This window comes from Eleutherodactylus coqui, chromosome 1 (assembly GCF_035609145.1).
Source record: "Eleutherodactylus coqui strain aEleCoq1 chromosome 1, aEleCoq1.hap1, whole genome shotgun sequence".
NCBI classification, from domain to species: Eukaryota; Metazoa; Chordata; class Amphibia; order Anura; family Eleutherodactylidae; genus Eleutherodactylus; species Eleutherodactylus coqui.
Genome location: NC_089837.1, coordinates 139,613,928 through 139,636,292, shown reverse-complemented (window position 1 = coordinate 139,636,292; position 22,365 = coordinate 139,613,928). Strand labels below are relative to the sequence as shown.

The following is a 22,365-nucleotide window of genomic DNA, read 5'->3' as shown; positions in this document are numbered from 1 at the left end:
GTAATAAAATGTAAGTAGACATCAGCTATGGTATCTTCTGTAGCTGAAACAGGAAAAAAACACCAATAACTGGTTACTATTGCAGCTGTACATAAGAAAATTCCAAATAAAGGAAGTTTTGCTCTTCGGTGTCTTTAAATATTCTCCTACCACCTGATCATGGTCTTCCATGGTTATTCACAGCCATTTTGAATACATAACTTTCAGTTCGTAGAGCGGAGTCAATGTTAAAACAGCAAGTAAACATCTGCAGGTCACATTCTCTAGTGTAGATTATGAATTCAGCCTTAGCCCAAATGTATCCATCTGGTCATTTAAGATATTTGTATCTGTTTAACTACAACATTGGCACTGAACTCTGGAAGAGGGATTTCCCTTCAGCTCTCCCCTATAAAGTGGAGGAACTGTCTGTTTACCACAAGTAACTCAAACAGATGTTTAATCTTATGGCCCTTTTACACCAAAGGAAAACCTCGCGGTTCTCATTTGCTTAAGCGAACGAGCTGGTGACGTCATCACCAGCTTGTTAGCATTCGTGCAGCCTGTTTAGACAGGCATATCATCCTTGGGAATCATGAACTTCTCATTTACTTCTAGTTCAGAGTTTCACATTCCTATGTAAATAAGGAAGATGGAACAATACCTCTGCAGCGCCACCTATTGGGTGGCAGCATTTCTTCAAATCAATGTCAGACCTTAAAACAAGTCTTTAAAACAATGATTAGGAATTGAGAACCAAGCCAGCAATCCATACACAGACAGCCGTTTCTGGGTTTTGCTCCTCAGCAGTGTGCAGTAGGTTTTTGGCTTCCCTTCTATGTACTCTCCTTAAGGAGAGAGGATACCCCTCCCAATCAACGTCACATGCCTCTCCCTAGTGGAGCTAGAATCCTACTGCACAATGATGAGGGGCAAAAAACCTGAAACAGCTATCTGTGTATGGATTTCTGGCTTAGTTTTCCATTCCCAATCATTGTTTTAAAGACCTGTTTAAAGGGTCTGACATTGACTTGAAGGTGGCGCTGCAGAGGTATTGTTCCATCTTCCTTACTTGCATATACTTCCCAGAGGAGCATGCATGGCCTTATAAGTCCCCTGACTCACCTCCTAGTTGTCTCCACACACCTTCTAGGTGCTCTCCTTAAGGAGAGAGGATATCTCTCCCGACCCACATTCGTTTCAACGATTTTTTGAATGATATCGTTCTAACTAAAAGCACCTTTACATTATACTTTGAAAGATTTCTCCTGCTGACTGCACTCTGCATAAAACCATCTCTATGATGTGGTTGCATTTAAAGATTGGGGCCTTCATATTCAGATCTGAGTAGAAGATACGTTGAGCAAGACTAACAAGACGTTAACAAGACTGCTATAAAAATTATGTGGAAACTATTTATAATGAATACAAGACAAATGTAATGGACTGTTGAGGCCAAAGAACACAAAAGACCTACCGGCTGCAAAGAGGTGATTCCTACTAAATAAAATACAACTACTTCACCCTGAAGAATTTCAGTAGCCCAGATGAAACGATGATGATGTTATCAGTAGTAAGTAAAATATTGTATGAAAATAACAGAGAACAGTTTTCCCTTTTCTGACAAATTCTCATTTCAGACGGCTTTCTGCTTTGAATACCAAGCATTCCATCTGCCCGCCAGCTGTGCTCCTTAATCCTCTCTAATAACTGCAGCTAGCGCTGCACCCTGAGAATCCACAACTTTAAAAAACTTTGCTTCACACTCACTGCCAGAATTGATTTTTAGACATTTGTCTCATGAAAAGCAGTGTAAACAGTTTTTTACCGACAGGTGGTAAATTTCCAGTCAAAAATCTAAAATGGCATGTAAAACTTTGTTTGCAGCTGTACTGTACTGGGACTTCCACCCAGCTTACTGTATTCTAGTTCAAATTGTTCATTATGGTTAGGTTCACATCACCGTTATGCATTCCATTTTCCTGCTCCTTCCTGGGAGCCGGATCTGTACCATAATGCAAGCAAATGACCCCAGACAAACCCAACTGACTATAATGGAGTTCATCCGGCTTCAGTTCCGCCCTCCATCATTTTCCCAAGCTAAATAGTGCAGCATGCTGCACCATTTCATCTGGGATTTGTCAGAGGCTCATGATAGGAGCCCCCGTAGTAGTGTATCTAGCCATAGGGGGTTTAAAACTTTGTAACAAGAGATGTGATGTGACTTGAGTTCTCAAACTCTGTTCTCTCACCAATGTGTAGATATCAACCCTATGACCCTAGTGTGTAAGGATTGTGAGTGCCATTGGGGTAGGAACTCACTTAAAGGGGTAGTCCAGGAAGAATACTACTGATCAATAGTTGATCAGCTATGGTCCGTCGCTCGGTACCCCGACTGAGCAGCTGAGCAGGCGCATGCTGTCAGCGCCGCAAATACACAGGGGTCGGAGCTGAAACAGCGGTAGTATCCTCTGTATAGTGGCCGGCGCTTGTAACTGCAGGCAAGGCTGTCATTGAAATCAACATGCGACAGACTCCGGCCAATCAACTATTAATGACCTATTCTAAGGATAGGTCATCAATAGTTACCTCCCTGGAAAACCCCTTCAAGTAAATACATTCTGTCTTGCACAAAACATTGGCATACATTGCAACCACATTTGACAAGTTATAGCCGCCCCTGCACTAGTAGTGTTGTATTTATATTTGTGACCTTTTGTTTTAATGTTTTATAGCTACCCTGAATGTTCTTTTGAGGCATTTTCAGGCAAATAACAGAATTTGTAATAATTTGATTCTGTAATGTTGGCCTGGTTCCAGTGGAACTTACACTTTTGTAGTCGTGCCGATTGGAAGTATAACTTTAGTGAACATAATTACATTGTAATAAAGCAGTTACCAGTGGATTTCTAAACTGCTTGGATATTACATATTGTGCAGCGACTAGTGGTGTTCATATTGTATTCCGGCCAAATAAAATGAATCATAGCTATATGTCCTTAAAGCTATTGCACTCTTGTCCAAAATCTACCATGACTTGATTCAACACATCTGGCTAATGAATGCCTTTAAGATTGCATCATTACTCAAGATGATATTCAAAGTTCTGAGTGCTGACAAAGTTCTAGGGAACTGTCTTTATTCCCAATTACGTACTGGCACAGAAACCACGCAGCCGGCATTTGTTCCTAGCCCTAGATGTATTTTATTTTATGGCAATTCGGAACTTATCCAATAAAATAGAGAATCTGCAGGAAATAATATTGCAGTGGGAGGATGAGCAACACTATCCACTTAAACTACAATAGTAGCGGTTACGAAATAGCCTCCAATATGACTGTTATATTACGCAATGTTAGAAAGCAGCACGGAAAGTAAACTTTAATTCAACATAAGCGTGGGAAAGAGACACAAAATAAGGCAAAACTAAGAGAATCTGTGATAGCAGAAAAAAGCCAATGGCTATTACAATCAGCCTGCTCATAACCGTGGCAATGGGATCTAGCTTTTGATATTTTGGGATTCTACATTTAAATAAACCCATTCCTCATGCACTTTAGTAAGGAGCGCTTTTTCTTTGCTTCTTATGTGTTCCTATTCTGCATAGAGATCTGTGGGGAAAACGTAGATGCTACATAAACTTCGGTTGGGTTGCACTTCTGCCGCTCAGTGACATCCACCAAACGACCGGTTTGAATGTTTGTCACCTTGCCACACCAAGGTCAGAATACTTGCATTCTTTCCCCTATGAAGACCCCCCCCCTATAGGTATTTTCCATATTATCATTGTTGTAGGGTTCCCTGGCTGTCAACTGTTAAGGGGGTCCTGTGACCATCAATGTTGTGGAGGGGGGGGGGGGGGAGGGGGTGTCTGTGACTATTTTAAGAGTTAGTCCTGTGACACATCATGTGACCTGGCAGAAAACTGGCACTTTCCCATAGAGATTGTCACAAGTCTAGACATTCTGTAGGCCAATTCTGCTGTAAGATATTGGAAAATACTTTAAATGGCTCATAAATAAATACTAAAAGATCTTAAAGTGTATGATTACTGGCAACGTGCATGTAAGAAATTGGGAGCACTTTCGAATTTGAGTAGGGGAAAAAGCAGAGAATGCTAATAGACATGCATTTTCTTATCGCTTTACCAGCAGAGATGATTTCCTGAGATATCACTCACAGGATGTTTGAATGGAGTTCTTAAAATGTTTATGGGACAACCCCTTTATTACCCATCCACAGGATAACTAATAAGTGTATAAATCGATGAAGGTCAAACCCCCAGCAATCACCGGAACTCCTTTCAGCATGACCACGACTCCATTTACTGTCTGCAATGAAAGCCAAGTACAGCACTCGGCTATCTCTATCAGTCCTATAGAATGGAATAATGGTCCTGCAAGTGCGCCACGGTTCTATTCACACAGAGGGCTCAGGAACTGCCATTCTCATGATCTACGGTGGCATCAGTGGCCGATTCCTAGCACATTTATCATTTATCCTGTGTTAAAGTTTTCCAGGAAAACCTCTCTAACATCTCATCTATATAAATTAAATTATATAACCTAAAAGTAGGTCATCCACTTTATACAGAAGGTTAACCAAAGTTGCTAACTCTTAGAACTACGTGACCTAAATTAATTATTTTTAGCATATACTTCTATATATTTTATCTTTCATTTATAAACTACAGAAATATTTTACAGGACTGCACGCAGTCCAATCTAGCTTTTCCCTGTCTCACACATACAAACACTAAGGCCACATTTATAGGATAAGTAATAAAGGCGAGAAGAATGGGGAAACATAGGCAAAGCATAGAAACTCCATATAAAGGTTTCCTTGGCCACACTAGTACTTTACATCTTTGCCAAATATTGCCACCTTTAAAAGATGACAATCAAAAAATTTGTAAATGTCTCATCTAGTTAAGCTGCCTTTACTAATGAAATATTAATAGGCTTCATAAAACCAATATCTTTACATGTATGGAATTACTTGTACAATGGACTCTGCAAGTCGGAGCAAAAGCTGATGATCCGTGTTGACCCAGTACAATTTGAGAATGTTCCATTGTTAGGCTTCAGGTCAGGTTATTGAAAAATACATTTATGAAAGGTCAAAGATTCTATATAGCACCATAATAGTCAACTCTTTGTTGGGGCGGGGGGAGAGTGAGGTGACAACTAGAGATGAGCGAACGTGTTCGGCTCCGCCCCTTTTCACCCGAGCACCGAACTTTGCGAGCAATTCCGTGCTCGGGCGAAAAAAGTTCGGGGGTCGCCGTGGCAGCGCGGGGGGGTGCGGCGGGGAGTGGGGGGGAGAGGGAGAGAGAGAGGGCTCCCCCCTGTTCCCCGCTGCTGCCGCCCGCGCCGCCGCACCTCCCCCCGCCGCCCGGCGCCGGCCGAATACTTACGCGCGGACACTGAAGTCCTCGGATAAGCCGGTGTCTGGGTGCGTAAGTGTTCGTTAAGAACACGTTCGCTCATCTCTAGTGACAACATCATGGGTCATCCTGATCAATTGCCGTAATGAACTCCAGAGCTAGTAGCGTTCACATACCTGGGACCATGGAATACGTCATATGGTGTGAGTTTTGAAATCAGAACTGCATCCAGCTTTTCAAGCTGGTTTTCTTAATTCATACTATCCAGCAGATCATACAGAAGCAAGAAAGTGACTAGAGGTAACTTTTTAACAGACAGCAAAATAAAACAAACAGTTTGAAAAACATAATTTAGAAGTTAGAAACATGGCTGGATTTTCCCAAGGAGGAGGTTGGTTGTGATTAAGACCATAGTGTTTACTTGTTTTTTTTCCCCCCTGGCCAGGATTGTGGTGTCTAACTCAGAGATATTGTTCACCAGTTATGTATGGGGCTCCCACGGCACCACCCTTGGCAGTTCAAGTGGCAAGATTAAAAAAGTCAAATCAAGTCTGCCAAACAGAGTTCAGTGATGTTACTAACCCAATGCCATCAAGTAGTTCACCGCATGTGTCTGTAAGAATCCATTATTAACCCATTCGGAGCACAAAACATACTGAAATATTTAACATGATCCTGCAGTAACAGAGTATATACATAATCCCACCAGTTTGTTCAAGCCAGTCACCCATAAGCTTCTTCTCAGGTCTTTTCAGTATGGCAAAGCTGGTCCCACAGAAAACAGAAAGGAAGGACATAGGTTTACAGCACTGCTGTAGATTGCTTTCCATCAGTGTAACATGTATTGTACTTTGTAACTACACAGCAAATTTCAATTAAAATCAGCAACAGGTTCCATGGTAACTCTGAAAATAGGCCTGACATTAAAAAGGAAGTTTCTGCCTAGCAATGCTACATTGTTTCTCCTCTACACCTAATAGATGACGTTTGCTTTCCTGTAAAACTGCACTTAGGATTCACAGTATATTATGAACTCATGGATTTATATTAGTAGATAGAATCAGCCAGGACAACACCAATAAGGATGGCTTTAGATGGGAAAAAAGTCAGGTGCTTAAGCCCCCAACAGCCGTTTGAATGCCTATTGTGCTTTCATACATAGTTGTCTAGTGAACGGAGGCGGAATGCGCCAGAGATCTCTTCCAGCCACCCAGCCGTCTCCATCCACTGCAAACAGGCAGCCATTGAAAGACGAACCAAATATATAAAAGGCAATATAAAAAGTAGGACTGACCTGTTGTGATGGGAATGTTGAACAGTACTCCCCCAGACTAAGAACCCCTGCAGGCCTTAAAACATGCAACATTCACAAATGAAAACAATAATTAAGAAATATTGGAGGATTCTTCCTGGATGGAGAAATTCCTGAACAACCAAGGATGATTTTTCGCAAAAGATGATCCCTAAAGAAAAAGTTGGCTCTTTCCTGCCATTTTAAACAGAACAGACAACCTTTAAGTTCCTCTTTGAACTCGGCACAGGGCCCATTAGAGGCTCTTTCAAATGCGGAGCTTGAAATTGCAAGTGTTATGTGAACATTTATCACAATAAGAGATAAATCCCTATAGCAAACTAGAACAAGTCACACCAGTTGAAACTGTTTTTAAATTGCGGATGTAGTTAGGTCATCCATTAATTAGAGTATCCGTGTAGATTGAAATATGTGAGGAGGACCGTAAACACACAGAATAAGGGTTAAACACCAATCAAATATTGTTTAGGGGTTTACAAGTAGAGATGAGCGAACGTACTCGGTAAGGGCAATTACGCAATCGAGCACCGTGATTTTCGAGTACTTCACTACTCGGGTGAAAAGTACTCGGGTGCGCTGTGGGGCGGGGGTTGTAGAGGAGAGTGGGGGGTAGCAGCAGGGAACAGGGGGGAGCCCTCTCTCCCTCTCCCCCCCCACTCCCCTCTGCAACCCCCCGCTCACCCACAGAGCAGCCGAGTACTTTTCACCCGAGTAGTGACGTACTCGAAAATCGCGGTGCTCGATTGCGAAATCGCCCTTACCGAGTACGTTCGCTCATCTCTATTTACAAGCCATAGTGTTTCCAGACATTTCTCAATTTACCATAATAAGGACCTCTCACTTATGTACGTTACCTCCTTGGAATGGCAAATTTTCGAGACTAAAGAGATGTTCTGGATATATAGATTTGATACATTAGCACCGAGGGGTTTAAAGTCTAAGTCCCTTACCATTTCTATGTATAATTAACTACTTTGTTAATCCTGAAAAACACTTCTATCCTAATATCATGCCTTGGCCTTTTACTGCCAATTTTTAGATATAATTACATACTTTTTACCTGTCAATTACCAGTTTTTAATCCACTGTTAACATTTTTTTAAAATGATAAATATTTTTAGGACATTTTATTCTGGTAGTAGTAATGTCTTTAAAACAGTTTACTATATTTTTATTTTACCCCCTCGGAATAGGTTTTTATATGCATATTGTACTTAAATATTTTATCTTTCAGTTTATTTCTTTTTTATTACCGTATTTTTCGCTTTATAAGACACACTTTTTCCGCCTCCAAAGGGGGGGGGAAGTTTCTGCGTCTTATAAAGCGAATGTGCCGAAAATTCGCTCCGATCGCCATTTTTACCGCGATCGCGATTTATTTAGTGTGATTGCGCGTTAAATTCGCGATCGCACGAAGAAATGTGCGATCAGTTAGAAGATTTCTCTCCTCCCCACTGCCGTCCATACATACCGTAAATAACGGCGTATAAGGCGACGGGGCATATAAGACAACCCCCCAACTGTCACCTTATACGCTAGGAATAAAGTGAAGCAAAAAAAAAATTAAAAATCATTACTCACCTCCCCAGGCATTCTGCGGCACTGCTGCAGGCTGTCGCTCCCTCCCGGTCCCCGGCAGAGCATTGCTTTCTGGACGCAGGGCTTGAAATCCCCGCCTCCAGAAAGCTAATACTGCGATTGGCTAACACACGCCGTCAGCCAATCACAGCCATTCAATGACATCATTGAATGGCTGTGATTGGCTAACACACGTGTGCCTTCAGCCAATCACAGCCATTCAATGATGTCATTGAATGGCAGTGATTGGCTAACACGCCGTCAGCCAATCACAGTATTAGCTTTCTGGAGGCGGGCCCCATTCACCAGGGAGAAGACCGGACTGCGCAAGCGCGTCTAAAAACGCTAGAAGACAGCGAATTTAGACGGATCCATGGCGACGGGGATGCCAGCAACGGAGCAGGTAAGTGAATAACTTCTGTATGGCTCATAATTAATGCACGATGTATATTACAAAGTGCATTAATATGGCCATACAGAAGTGTATAACCCCACATGCTGCCGCGAGACAACCCCTTTAAAAGGAGGCAATGTGCTAGTTAGGTTTTCCGAAACATGTTGCTGCTCTTCCTGTCCATGTCTGAATAAAATGCAAGCTTCTTCATCCTGATAAAGTCAGGTTCTCATATTCCACTCCCAGATGTAAATGGATACTTGATCAGCAATCGTTAATTTTAAGGGCTCAGTGAACTCCCACCCCCCATGAAGTGCTAATCTATTACTGTGAATAGTTACACCTCTGAGCAGCGGTTTGTGTTTCTTCTGCACTATCATTTGTTCCTTATGAGAAATAGTAGACTGTCTTCACCTTGAACAGTTAATGTAAATAACAGACTTCAGGTTTAGTGCCCCTTTATGTACTATAAGCGGTACCCTGTACAATAAGAAACTGTTAATTCTTTATGTTCGTGTAATAAGTCCCTGGATCATTGAAATAATTTATTGCTGCTAGCTGACAATACAGAAGTTCTCGTGCCCATGAAGAAAGCCTTTGTCCTATGTGATGAAATTCCAGACCATATGAACAAAATACCCATCATAAATGAACAAAGGCATCTACTGTAACAAGTGCACAGGTGTGTGATCTTCACTACGCTCAATGACTCGGTGGTACAGGCAGCAAATCACTAAGCCCTCTAGAAATGAATTACTGAGTAGTAAAGGTTTGACAGTTTTTCTGAGGTTAGCCATCAAAGACCACTGACAACCCAATTAATGGGTTTCTACAATTTTTTTGTAAATAACACAAGTGCTCTAAATTTGCAATATACTTCAAACTCAGACCCGGTCTTTGATGTCTGGGAAATGGACTGCAAAGAATAGTTCTTTACATAAAACATGTCCATCTCAATGAAAATGTTGTAACACGGAGTATATAAAAATGGGGTACATTTTCTGAGCTAAAAGGTTGTTGTAACAATCACTTTCTAATCACTTATGATCAATTTTATAATAATTGCCTTTCAACATGACGTACTCAGGTCTCCCAATTCGGCATTTTCTGATGCCTCTGTCTTTCCAGCTGTTATTTGCTTCTTGCAACAGTGACTACCTTGTGAAGCCATTACTATTCGCATTGCATTGCCCATGATAAAGGACAGTTCGTACGCTGCCTGATCTATGCTGACAAACACTAAAGAAAGGACCAGATGAAAATAATACAAGTATATAGCATAGGGTTGGGTTTTATACCGCAGGTGGCAGCTAAAATTTCTCTATATATTGTATCTCTCAAATTCTCAAGTTATTATTCCACGAGCAGATATACTCCAAAAATTCATAAAATGTAAATGTTTCACAATGTGGAATCACTAGACATATGGCGGGTCTATAACATAAACGGGTTGTCTGGTTGCTGGAGGATTTTATAACCCCTTTTCCCTGCAGACAGTTTTGGCCTTCCGGATCAGGCCACATTTTACAAATCTGCCAAAGTGGTGATAACTTTGGAATGCTTTTATTTATGCAACTTATTCTGCGATTGTTTTTTTGTGAAACATTGTACTTTAGGTTAGTGGTGAATTTTGGTCGATACATTTTGCGTTTATTCATTAAAAAAAGAAATCTTAAATTTACTGAAAATTGTGAAAAATGTATCATTTTTAAACTTTGAATTTTTCTGCTGGTAAGACAGATCACACCATGCAAAATAGCTAATAAACATTTACTATACTGTATGTTGGTACCATTTTGAAAACATCCATTTACTTTGGAAGTCAAAAAGCGTGTAATTAAAAAAGTGGCAGTTTTTCCAATTTTGAAAAAAATATCCAAAATCTATTTTTAAAAGGACTAATTCAGTTCTGAAGTGATATTGTGGAACATCTATCACCTGGCATCCAATCAGAGGCTACAGCAGTTATGTGCCCTTCTCCTGGCATGATGGCTTGCAGCATCTGAGTAGTGATTCCAGGAGAATAGCACCTGACCACTCACAACGGCCTGTGATTGGCTGCAGCGGTCTGGTGGTGGTAGACACTCCACAACAAAGACTGGGAGGGCCACAGCGTTGGACCAGCGAGGCATAGGATGGGTACCACTGCTTTTGTTATTTTAACACATTTGAACCTATAAAATTAAAAAATCATCCTGCAACCAGACAACACCTTTAACCCCTTAATGACGCGACCCTTTTTTTCCCATTTTCGTTTTTTCCTCCCCCCTTAAAAAAAATCGTAACTCCTTTATTTATCCATCAACGTCGCTGTATGAGGGTTTGTTTTTTGCGGGACGAGTTGTAGTTTTTAATGGAGCTATTTAAAGTACCATATAATGTACTGAAAAACTTTTAAAAAACTGAGTGGAGTCTTGTTTTTACGGCGCACGAACTGCAACAAAAACGGACAGGATAACTTTATTCTATGGGTCAGTACAATTACTATGATACCAAATTTATATAGTTTTTTTTTTAACTATACTTTTTTTTTTAATTTAATTTTTCTTCAATTATTTTCTGCAGTCATCTTGTGCGAACAATAACTTTTTCCATAGATGTAGTTCAGCGATGGCTCATTTTTTGCAGGATGTCCTGTAGTTTCCTTTAGTACCAATTCAGAATACATATGACTTTTTGATAGCTTTTTATTGCGTTTTTTCTGGGAGAGAGGGTGACTGAAAAAGTGCATTTCTGGCGTTCTTTATTTATTTTATTTTTTTCGGACGACGTTCACCGTGCGGGGTACATAATGTGCTACTTTGATAGATCAGACTTTTATGGCCGCAGCGATACCAAATATGTATTTTTATTTTATGATTTACATTTTTTAATTACAGATATGGCAAAAGGAGAGTGATTTAAACTATTCCTTTTTTTTTTTTACAATTAAAAAAAAACTTTATTAATCTTTTTTTACTTTACTTTTAAGTCCCCCTGGGGGACTACAATATTCGATGCTTTGATCGCTCCTGTAGCTACAGCATTACATCACACTGCATTCTGACAGACTGCCTATAAAGCCACCCCATGGGGATGGCTTGATAGGCAGTCTCCCAAGGTAGCCCTGGGGCCTATAGGGGGATTTAAATGCCACTGTCAGAATTGACAGCGGCATTTAAAGGCTTAATAGCCGCGATCGGCCGATTACCGCTATTGCCCGCGCGACCTCTCTACATACACACCCCGACGCTCCAGGACGTACATGTACGTCCTGGAGCGGGAAGGGGTGAAAGGGAACTCCATTTTGCCATTAGGTGAAAGTCAAAGAGATGCCAAAAATCTCTAACGGAAATATTCATTTAGGCCTCATTCAGGCAGGCGTGTTTTTTGTTTTTTTTGCGCTCCTTGCTTACGTGGGAAATGCGTGAACCTATTGGTTCTTTTAGAAGCATGCATTATTTGCACACAAAACACACGCTTGTGTGAATGAGGCCTTCAAGAGAATCTGTCACCTCTCCTATCTTCATAACTCATGTGAAGAATATACCAAGAAGGAGAATATTACTATTTAGCTTACCGTAATTGTGATGAAGAAATACACCATAACTAAAAGACATTTCTATTTTAAGACACTTTAACCAAGTAAACAGAGCTTTTATGAGTCTCAGAAACTTGCCATCAACTAATTTTCCAAAAGTTTTTTTTTTTCTTTCCTGTGTACATGAGAAGAGTTCTATATTTTTACTATAATTATTTCACTGTTGCACAGGAAAAAGAAATGCAGACTTCCATGCACATTTTTTCCAGGGCATGAATACCAGGTCAAAGAGTCCATTCCCTTCCTGTACAGTTACATACACCCCAGCAAAGACAAAATTATAATCTTCCTGAATAATTTTTGTTCTGGACGAGTTCCATGTGTTAGCCAGTCCAAAGAACACACTGAGCACCGCCTGCTATAGGAACAGTGTCTACTTTTAATTAAGTCAGACTTTAAGGTAAACGGCCAAACCCAAAATCCATGATTCACGATTACTTGGCTAGTTTGGATTTCATTAATTGAGTGATATTTTAATCAAACCTTGATGAAGTCTAACATATTTCTCACCAAATGATTTATCTTATGAATAAGAGGTTATCATAACAATACCTGATGTCATCCTTCTTATGTCATCGGTCCGCCTACCTCCTGGTTCTACAATTTGATCTGCCTATTCTTCTCATGATAACCTATCTTACTCTGCCTCTGCTCCCATTTGTTTCCCATCGTATATTGTTAACTTTCTGCTTAAACACTGCTCATGTTGTGGCTTGAATAGATGGACGGTTGTACCACCTGAGGCCCTAAAAATGGTTCCACCCTTAGCCTATAAAAGGGCTTTCAGAGGCTACTTGTGTGTAGTGACCTCTTTTTCCATTTGTGTAGACCTTGTTGACCACTAAACATGCCTCTGACTCAATCAAGGAGATTTTGCCCACGTAATGTTTGATAGGGGCACATAATTGGAGTGCGAGAAACTGGATGGTTCTATTGATTAATTGGCCGCAAGCTGGGCCGCTCTGACTAGGCTGTTAAGAGATGTTGGGACCAGTGGATGCGTGCGAATATGCACATGAGGCGATCGAGCTTAGGTAACCCTTGACAGACAAGCAGTTAAGAGGATTGTCCAATTGTTCAACAAGAACAACCAGCTCCAAGTGCTTCATTTCAGCCCTCCAGAGACAGTTGGCACCTATCATTACAGGTCGTTGTATCCATTGAAACCATTTCCAGGCACTTGGCTGAAGGACATTTAGTCTCAAGGCACCCATTACATGTACTGCCTTTGTTACCCACCCAGCATTGCTTGCTTTTGCAGTGGTGTCATAAATGACGAAACTAGGCTGCTATGGAGTGAAATTGGTTTGTCTTCAGTGATGAATCCATGTATAGTTTGGGCATCCTTCCTTTGCTGTGAATCGGTATACTGCCCCACTGCTTGTGTGATGGTGTGGGGGACCATCGCATACAACAGTCGCTCACCTCTGGTAGTCATATGAGGGGGGACAATGACCGCTCAGAGATAGGTTTAGGATATCCTGCAGCCACATAAGTTCCCTCTCATGGCAGAACTTCCAAGAGGCATTTTCCAACACCATGCAGTAAGTGTGTCACAGCAATACCTCTACAACATTGTTACACTTCTATGGCCTGCCCGGTCACCAGATTTATCACCAATAGAATATGTATGGGTCCATCTGGAACACCAACTATGACGGTCAATGAGTTTGCACAATCTAGAGGCTCGGTTACAGCAAATATGGACCAATATGCCACAGGATACTATATGGGACCAGTATGCATTCATGCCCACGGGTATCACATTTTGCATACAAGCTAGAGGCGGCCCAACAGGGTACTAGAGCCTCCCTTCAAGTATTCAGTTTTCTGCAATAAATTATGCTTTTGCTCTGATACTGTAATCACTTACTTATATCAACATCGCAAACACACATAGAAAGTTTCATTCGATTCTGACAACTCCTTCTAGGTGCTTGATATTTTTTTTTGACAAGGAGTATCTAACAAGCATGTAAAAGGCTGATATCAAAACTATAGAAAGTTTTTAGGCTTCATTTACATCTACGCTGGAGGTTCCATTGAGAGCCTCCAGCGCTGATGTATTCTTCAATAATGGAAATACAAGCGCAATTGTGAAAGGTACCTTAGTTGCAATTATTGATGCTAAAAGTTAAGCAAAGAGCTGACGTTATCATGACGTAAGTTATTTACTGCAATGGGTGAAAAAAAATTAAATAGCTTTCTTCTATACATAAATATGTTATAAACTGTGTTATGAGTTTATAAGGGTTGTACCTGAATCTAAAGTCACCCCTCAGCCACAGGAAAAGGGATACCTTTCGGATTGGTGCACCACTGCTACATTCATTTCAATGACAGTGCTAGAGACCGCTGAGTGTGAACACACCGAAATCTCCGGAGCAGTCATAGAAATAAAGGGAGCAGTGACACACATTTGCGTCCTCCACTCCGTTCATGTGTAAGACAACTATCCTTTTAGTATGTACTGTAGGAGGAAACCAGAGTACCCTGGACAAGTGTGGCTTTAATCAGGCTTATAGTCGCCTGAGTAATTGCTCAAAAGAGCGATTACGGGTGACTGTTGTCCTGTGCAAACATGGCAGCTGACAGGGCAAGTGAGGAGAACTGCTCACTTGTCGGAGTTACTTAAGGGTCCTTCAAATGAACATATGCGCAAAAAACGCCAACCTCAGCACAACCTATTTGTGCAGTGACCGAGGTTGGACAAGGCAGATTTGTGTATCGGTGCATAGGACTGTTCTTTTTGCACACACAGGGCCAGTTGCCACACGTACAAGCGACAACCCTTGTGTGGCTTAAAAGGCTATTTAGCCTAATGAGGTCCAGATATGTTCTTTACCCCCGCAGGTTTGTGCAGCATATTGCCCATTTTCACGTGTTGAGTGCGCACCTCCCTTAGATTTCTATTGAATCTTTGGTGCGCAAATGTGCACAAAAATAGAGCAGACTGCATTTTTTTTTTCATATCAATTGGTTCTATTCTCTGCGTATTGCGTGCGCACATTTTGTGCAAAACCCATGCAAATACATCCCGTGTAAAGAAGCCCCTCGTTTTTAGTTCGCATAAAAGTCAAGTGACTCTGAGCCTGTGTAAGTCAGCAGTCGGTTATTTATGGAGGCGGGCGGCTAGAAAAGATTGGCAGAGCGCTCTGCCTCCATTTACTAAATGATTATTGCTCCTGTGTAAAAGCACCCAGCAGTTGTCTCGTGTAAGACCGCCCAATAGCCATATACCAGAGTACACAGGGGAAACCCACACACACTGTGGGCAAGCATACACACTATGCAGTGGACCTTGGTCAGACTCAAACCCAGGAGCCCAAGTCTCCAAGTTATTAGTACTAATTAGTGGTAGCACTTTATTTTTTTATTATTATTGACAGAATATTGGTAGTGGATCACCATTTATTATTTTTTTGTATGTACACGTCCATTATGGGCTCCAGATGCACCATTCCTTTCACCATGAGAAGAATAAGAATTTTGGGTCACAAGCAACAACTTGTACGTGCAGAGATCTGGAACGTTTGCCAAGTAAAGATGAATAAAAGAACATTCAGAATAGTAGAGATCAAACAGAAGAATGTTGGTAGAAAAACTGCTTTTAAAAGGTAAATTCATTTGCATCCAAGTTCAATTACCACACCTACTCACAAACACAGCATTTGTCTTACAGATAACCAAGAATGCCCAAATATATGGAGTGGAGGAGATGGAGTAGGGAAACATGCCTGGCTACATAAAAAGCTAGCCAAAGACATTAATTAAAGGGGCAGGACCAGAATTACCACAGCATAGGGAATAACCTGCTGACTGATGTGGGCATCACTTCTGAGACACCAAATGATTCCCATCTTACCCTGTTTTAATCACTGAGAGGATACCTCTCACCCGCAGTGACATCACACTAAATGGAGACGGGGCTGACGGAAATACCCAAGTGCTTGCCATTCAGCTATCTCCAATGGTCTCCTTGAAAATGAATTGAGCAGCCGTGCTTTCGTGACCAGCACTCTATTCATTCTCCTTCTAACTGCTGGTGTTGCAGTGATACCTCCAACTGATCAGCAAGTTATCCCTCCTTGTAAAACCCCATTAAAAGTACCATTAGACAGGGCATCGATCAGACAATTGCTCAGAAAAGCATACAAACTACAGTCATTCGTTGGCTTTTATACAGAGTGATGATTGTTCATTAGTTGTTCACCAAGGTACCATTCGTAGAGGTCATCTCCGTGCAAATTTATTTGCAAGTTGTCTAAAAACTAATGACTAGCTTTGCACCAGATGAACCAGTGACTATTATTTTGGTAAGCTGAAACGAAATAACTAGCGACTTATCACTCATGGCATCAATAGTCATTGGCCAAGTTTACACTGAATGACTATTGCTTGAATTGGCTCTTTTGGTGATTAATCAGCCAACATTCATCCAGTATAAAGGTACCTTTATTCATTAAAAGCTCTGCAGATTACAGTCTAATGTCTAGGAGTTGACAGACCCTGAATCGACATCCGGTATTGGGGGGAAAAAAATTAATTGGAGAAGTTTGATCATTTTTATTCATTCTGTTGTTCTCCCCACATGAATCTCTTTGGAGTATTTTCTGCTGCAAATACAAAATTCTGGCCCATTTATTTCAATCATAACCCAGAAGTATTACTCTTATATACCTTCGCCATACTATGCAATATTGTACATAAACTACACCTAGGTCCACTTTCACACAACAGTAATACAACACAATTTGTCAGCACACACTCTAGGGTGGTGGTAAGTCCTCGGCTTTTGATCTTCATTTGTTTTCACATCAATTAAAGTTATATCCTTTGAAAGATCAACATTTGAAATATTCTGTGTGCAAATTTTGGCATGATCTCATGTGCCCATCTTATTCAAGTTTGAAGACACCATGGCGGAGTCTGCAGCAGATTTCACTGTAGAGGAGAGCAGAGCAGTGATAAAATTCCTGTTTCTGAAAGGGATGTCAGCCAAAGACATTCACGATGACATGGTGCAAACATTAGGCAACTAGTGCCCTTCATACTTCCCTAGGAAACGTTGATTTGCCAAATTTAAAACCAGCCACCTCTACAGCAACAATGAAGACCGTTCCAGGAGACCTCCAGTGGTAACCATTCCGGAAACCATAGATGCCCATTCACGATTCTTGAAGACTAGCGAATTTCTGCTAAGATGGTATCTTAGGCTCTGAACATTTCCAGAGAGAAAGAGTTGGGTTCATAACTAACAGTCACCTACATATGAGGAAGGTGTCTGCCAAGTGGGTCCCGAAATTTGTGTCAGCAGATCAAAAGCATGTCCGAGTGTAAGCTTCCTGGGGAATTCTGTGGTGTTTTTGCAGGAAGCTGATGTTTTCCTGTCTCGACTCGTGACGATGGATGAGATGTGGATTTTTATGTATGATCCAGAGTCAAAAGAACAGTCAAAAGACTGGAGACACAGTGGTTCCCCACGTCCAAAGGAGTTCAGAGTGCAGAAGTTATCATCCAAGGCGATGGGATAAAGATAGCATACTGCTTGTGGACTATCTTCCAAAAGAGTACTACTATACTATCATGGCTGTGTATTGCACAGCACTTCTGGATAAATTGAGAGAGGCATTGAAGTCTAAAAGGTGCGGAAAGTTAATCCAAAGTGTTTTGTTCTTTCATGATACATCCTCGTCCCATAAAGTGTCCATCAACCAGAGCAAACAAGCTGACCTGTCATCCTCCTTATTTGCCTTATCTGGCACCCTCTGATTTGAAGAAAAACCTTAAGGGAACTAAGTTTGCCTCTACTTGGGATACAATTGCAGTGGCTGATGCCTGGAATTCTCTATCTGGATGAGATGAAGAAGCTGGTTTAACCAAGTGTTCATGTGTTATCCATAGGGAGAGTGAAGAAAGACGCAACCCGACAGCTCTAGCAGGTGCTTAACTCCAAAACAAAGAGATTTGGCATTGAAATTCAACATGTCCAATCCTTTTTATACACGAGTCATCCGATTCCGTGAAAATAAGTGGGTTTGTGTGAATTTTCACTAATGGGGGGTCTATATATAGCATTGACCTCATGGCTACAGCACTGCTAAATAGCATCGATCATAATCATGCTACTCAAAATCCTAAATACAAAAAAATAAATGCAACAGCTAAGTAAATCTATAGATCATTTAGTGAGTGCATAATGAAAAAAATACTTCCTGTCATTTAATATAACCTAAGGTTTCCGAAACAGAAGAAAGATCCTACACTGAGGTGTGAGCCGCTTACAATAAGGCCAATAATCACTGAAGAACAGAAACAACACTTACACAAAATTCTATTTTCATTATAGTTATAAAAGAAACTGAAAAATACTACATATTTTTTAGGGTTCTTCCTAACCTTAGTTATCTGTACAGACAGCGACAGCTTTGCCCAGACAGAGTTAAGTCTATGCTACTATCCGACCTACAAGGTCTTTGGCTACCGGAATACAAATTGAGAATTCACTTCTCTATCTAAATAGCCAATAAAATAAGTAAAGCGAAAAATTTATAATAGCTTTGTATGCACATGTAAATTGTGGAATATTCTAAAATGCAATTTAAGTAGGAGGTTTTCCTTTAACTTTCAAACTGTACATTACTCTGATCAAATAAGGGCGAACGATATTCCTTTATTTTCATTAACAATGTTACTTTGAATGACATAGTAACATAGTATGTAAGGCGGAAAAAAGATATATGTGCAAAGTTCAACCCATTATCCCGCAATGTTGATCCAGAAAGCGGCAAAAAAACTCTAATGAAGTAGAAGCCAATTTTCCCCATTTTAGGAAAAAAATCCTTTCTGACTCCAATTTGGCACTCAGAATAATCTGTGGATCAACAACACTTCTGAAGTAATTACAATATTAGATGTTCTAATCCTTATCACCCAAGAAAGGCGTCCAGGCAACTTTGAACTCTCTTATCAAATTTTCCATCCCCACGTCCTCAGACACAGAGTAATAATGAATATATAACTCATTACCCGAGACTCGCATGGCTTCTCCAAGACATATGAACCATATGCATGCTGTTTAGACCCCACTGGAATTCCATACAGGAAACACATACATACCTTGTGTATCTTGCTCATTTGACTTTGGACTGCTCCGCGCTCTGCGTTCGGTTTTTTTAAGTCCTGCTACAGTTCCTACTCCTCCACAGCTGGCTCCATTGTGAGCTTTGCCATTGCCATTATACATAGTCGTACAGTTTCCTAAATGGTTCTTGTATAAAGTGGATGGAGGGCTGTTCAACCGGTTTTGTCTATCAATCTGTTTGAGCTTTTTGTGTTGAGGCTTGCAATACTGGTCTTCTCGAGTGATGTAACTGGACATCCCAAACAGTGGTATGATTTCTGAAGACAGACAAACATTGGTTTGAGATAAATTATCACACTTTAGTAGTCATCATTTATGCAGAATTAAAAGTGTAGATCTACCAAACCATTCATTGTATAAAATGTATTGAACACAAAATGAACTGTGAGCTTATAGTGCATCAATGTCAATGTCACTTATGCCTAGTAAACCACCTACACAATGAAGTGACTGCAAGTATTCAGGTGGTTATTTATGAAAATCCAATCGCCCTATAGACCATGCAGTTCACGTTAACCGTATTCACTAACGGTAGGTGAACAAGGAGGACACGGGAATACTAAAATACAAATAGACTCATGCATAAAAGTCTCCATTTAACAAAATGGTACATGAGCTGAGATGATCTACATTAGCTTTAAAACTGGAGATTTAGAAATCCCTTTTCCTCTCAGCTAGATCGGAGAAGTGGTTTAGGATTCACAAATCCATTTTTCCACTGTGTCCCAGAAGTACTGTATAGTAAGACATATGAGATAGTTATTTAAAGCAATGAAATCTTTCCTCCTTAGAAAATGGAGCCATCAACTCGGAAGTTACTGTGCTCACAACTTGTTCAGGCTTTACTACTTCTCAACTAAGATCTTCATGCTTTTTTCCGGATAGTCAGTTAAGTAGAACGTTAAGTGGGCCGCCATTGGCAAAGATGCATAGTAAAGTCACTCACTTCACAATAGTATACAAGGCCAGTTTGCTAGCACAGCCATATGAAATGTGCAGGGATTAAAGAAAGGGGAGTTCATTAATCATGGTATAATGTGGCAAAAGTGAGAGGCAAAAGGATCTGTAATTTACATGGGAGGTCAATCAATTTAATAGCTGTTTTTTTTTCTTCTGAAAAGCAACTTTTCACTTACTATAAAGCACCATAAACTATGGTGCAGGTAGTTTAGGTGCCATGGGGTCCAGGCAGCCTCTTTTCATAGTCATCCAGTCCTCCTTTCCTGTGGTGTCACCACGACAAAGTCAACACGTGCACAGCAGCTCGACTCTTTCAGATGACTGTGCGCACGCACCTCTCATAGAGAGGAATCGGAGTCTACGTGCGTAGCCTTCTGAAAGGAGTCGCGTTGACTGTGCTCACGTCGACTTCGCCATGGGACACTGCGAAAATGAGATGGCGAGTATGAAAAGAGGCTCCCCAGACTCTACAACACCTAAACTATAAGCACTACAATTTTGTTTATGGCGCTTATAATTGGTGACAGGTACCCTTTAATGTTTTCAAAAAGTAACAAAAAGAAAAAAGTCAGAAGTAGATTTGCCACAGAGACAAAATATTTTGTAATTGTTTTGGCTAAAATCTTTATCTTTATTCCTCCACATGTATTTTACATAATTCGAAGCTTTTTTCCAGGCCTGAAACATTAATGGCCTATCCTTCAGAACATCAAAATGAAGGGGCAGCAGGAGTGGCTGGAGCACTGTTGTCCATCAATGTTCACCCAGGCACAGTGGCTTGTCCAAATCTGGAGATGGACATGACACTGCAATCAAGCCGTATTCTCTTGAATTCAAGTAGACAACTACATTGCACAGATACAGTAAGAATATTAATACAACCTATTGTATTACCAGTTAAAAAGATCAATAAAAATGACCCAAAGCGTTCTATTTACTTCATAGCTCTCTTCACTATTCAATAAAAAGAAGTGTTGCCTGTACAAAGGAGTAGGCATTGTATTACAAAATTGAAAAAGAGGTTAAAATACTGTACCTTGTTCTCCATATATTGTGGGTGGGAGATGATGTGGGAAGAACTGGGGTGGTATTTCTCCATGCCCAGCGACTGGTGGGTAAAAGGGGCCATGTGAATTGTGTAAGAAATGTGGATGATGTGCAAGGTATGGAGGTAAATGGTGAGTTGGGGAGATGGCGGATGGATAACTTGGAGGATAACAATCCGGAGACTGCGGTGTAACCACAACACGTCGAACTCCTGTGCTATCTTCTATAACCTGTAAAATAAAATTAATGTAGGACTATAATGGCAGGTAAACAAGGGGAAATTAAAACAGAGCATGGGCAAAGGGTCTCTTAAGTGACAACCAATCAGCATTGAGTTTTTATTTCATGACCAGCTGGCTGTGTCAGGGGATCAGGACTGGCGTGACATAACAGCATCATACTCCGACGACATGATCCTCATGCCATCATTTTGGTGCTGGACATGGACGAGGATGCCAGTTATACTCTCAGTCTGAACGTGTATCAGGTCTAGTCAGAGGTTCTCCAGTCCAGTGTTTCAGTTAAGTCTTTTTAGTGATACATTTTATTGTGGGTATTGTTACATATTTTCTTCTGGATAACTGTGGTTCTTTTATTGCATAACATTTGCCACATTCCTGTGTAACCTAGGGAGAGTCAGGGTTGTCCCAGATTCCTGATGTGGAGTCACCCTTATAAGGACGGGTCCTTCAATTTTAGATAGTATCCTCTTGTATCAGTAAGTTAGGGTGAGTTTCCCCTTTTATAGTTTCCTTGTATGCCATTTTGTGTTATCCCCATTTGTACTTTGTGTGTATATCCATCCTTTAAAGATATAAAATTATGTCTGGCTCAGACGTAACAGCTAGAATGGTACTGAACACTGTGCCACTATTTCTTCCAGCAGCTACATTTTAATTCAAGGGACACCAGGGATAGGTCTATAATAGTCATTTTAATGAGTGGTGGGGGCCTTAGCTCTATGGCATATGCTGTCATTATGTCA

The 22,365-nt window shown here is 40.7% G+C and overlaps 1 protein-coding gene across 2 annotated transcripts in view; it reads right to left on the bottom strand.

Moving 5' to 3' along the window:
* FNDC3B (fibronectin type III domain containing 3B) overlaps positions 1-22,365 on the bottom strand; it is a 280,111-nt gene that overhangs the window by 116,515 nt on the left and 141,231 nt on the right. For both annotated transcript variants that reach the window (XM_066601243.1, XM_066601235.1), the window contains exons 5-6: positions 21,370-21,610; positions 19,349-19,630 (exon numbers count right to left, since the gene is read on the bottom strand). In XM_066601243.1, coding sequence (XP_066457340.1) covers positions 19,349-19,630; positions 21,370-21,610 — 523 coding nt within the window. The remainder of the gene's footprint in view (positions 1-19,348; positions 19,631-21,369; positions 21,611-22,365) is intronic.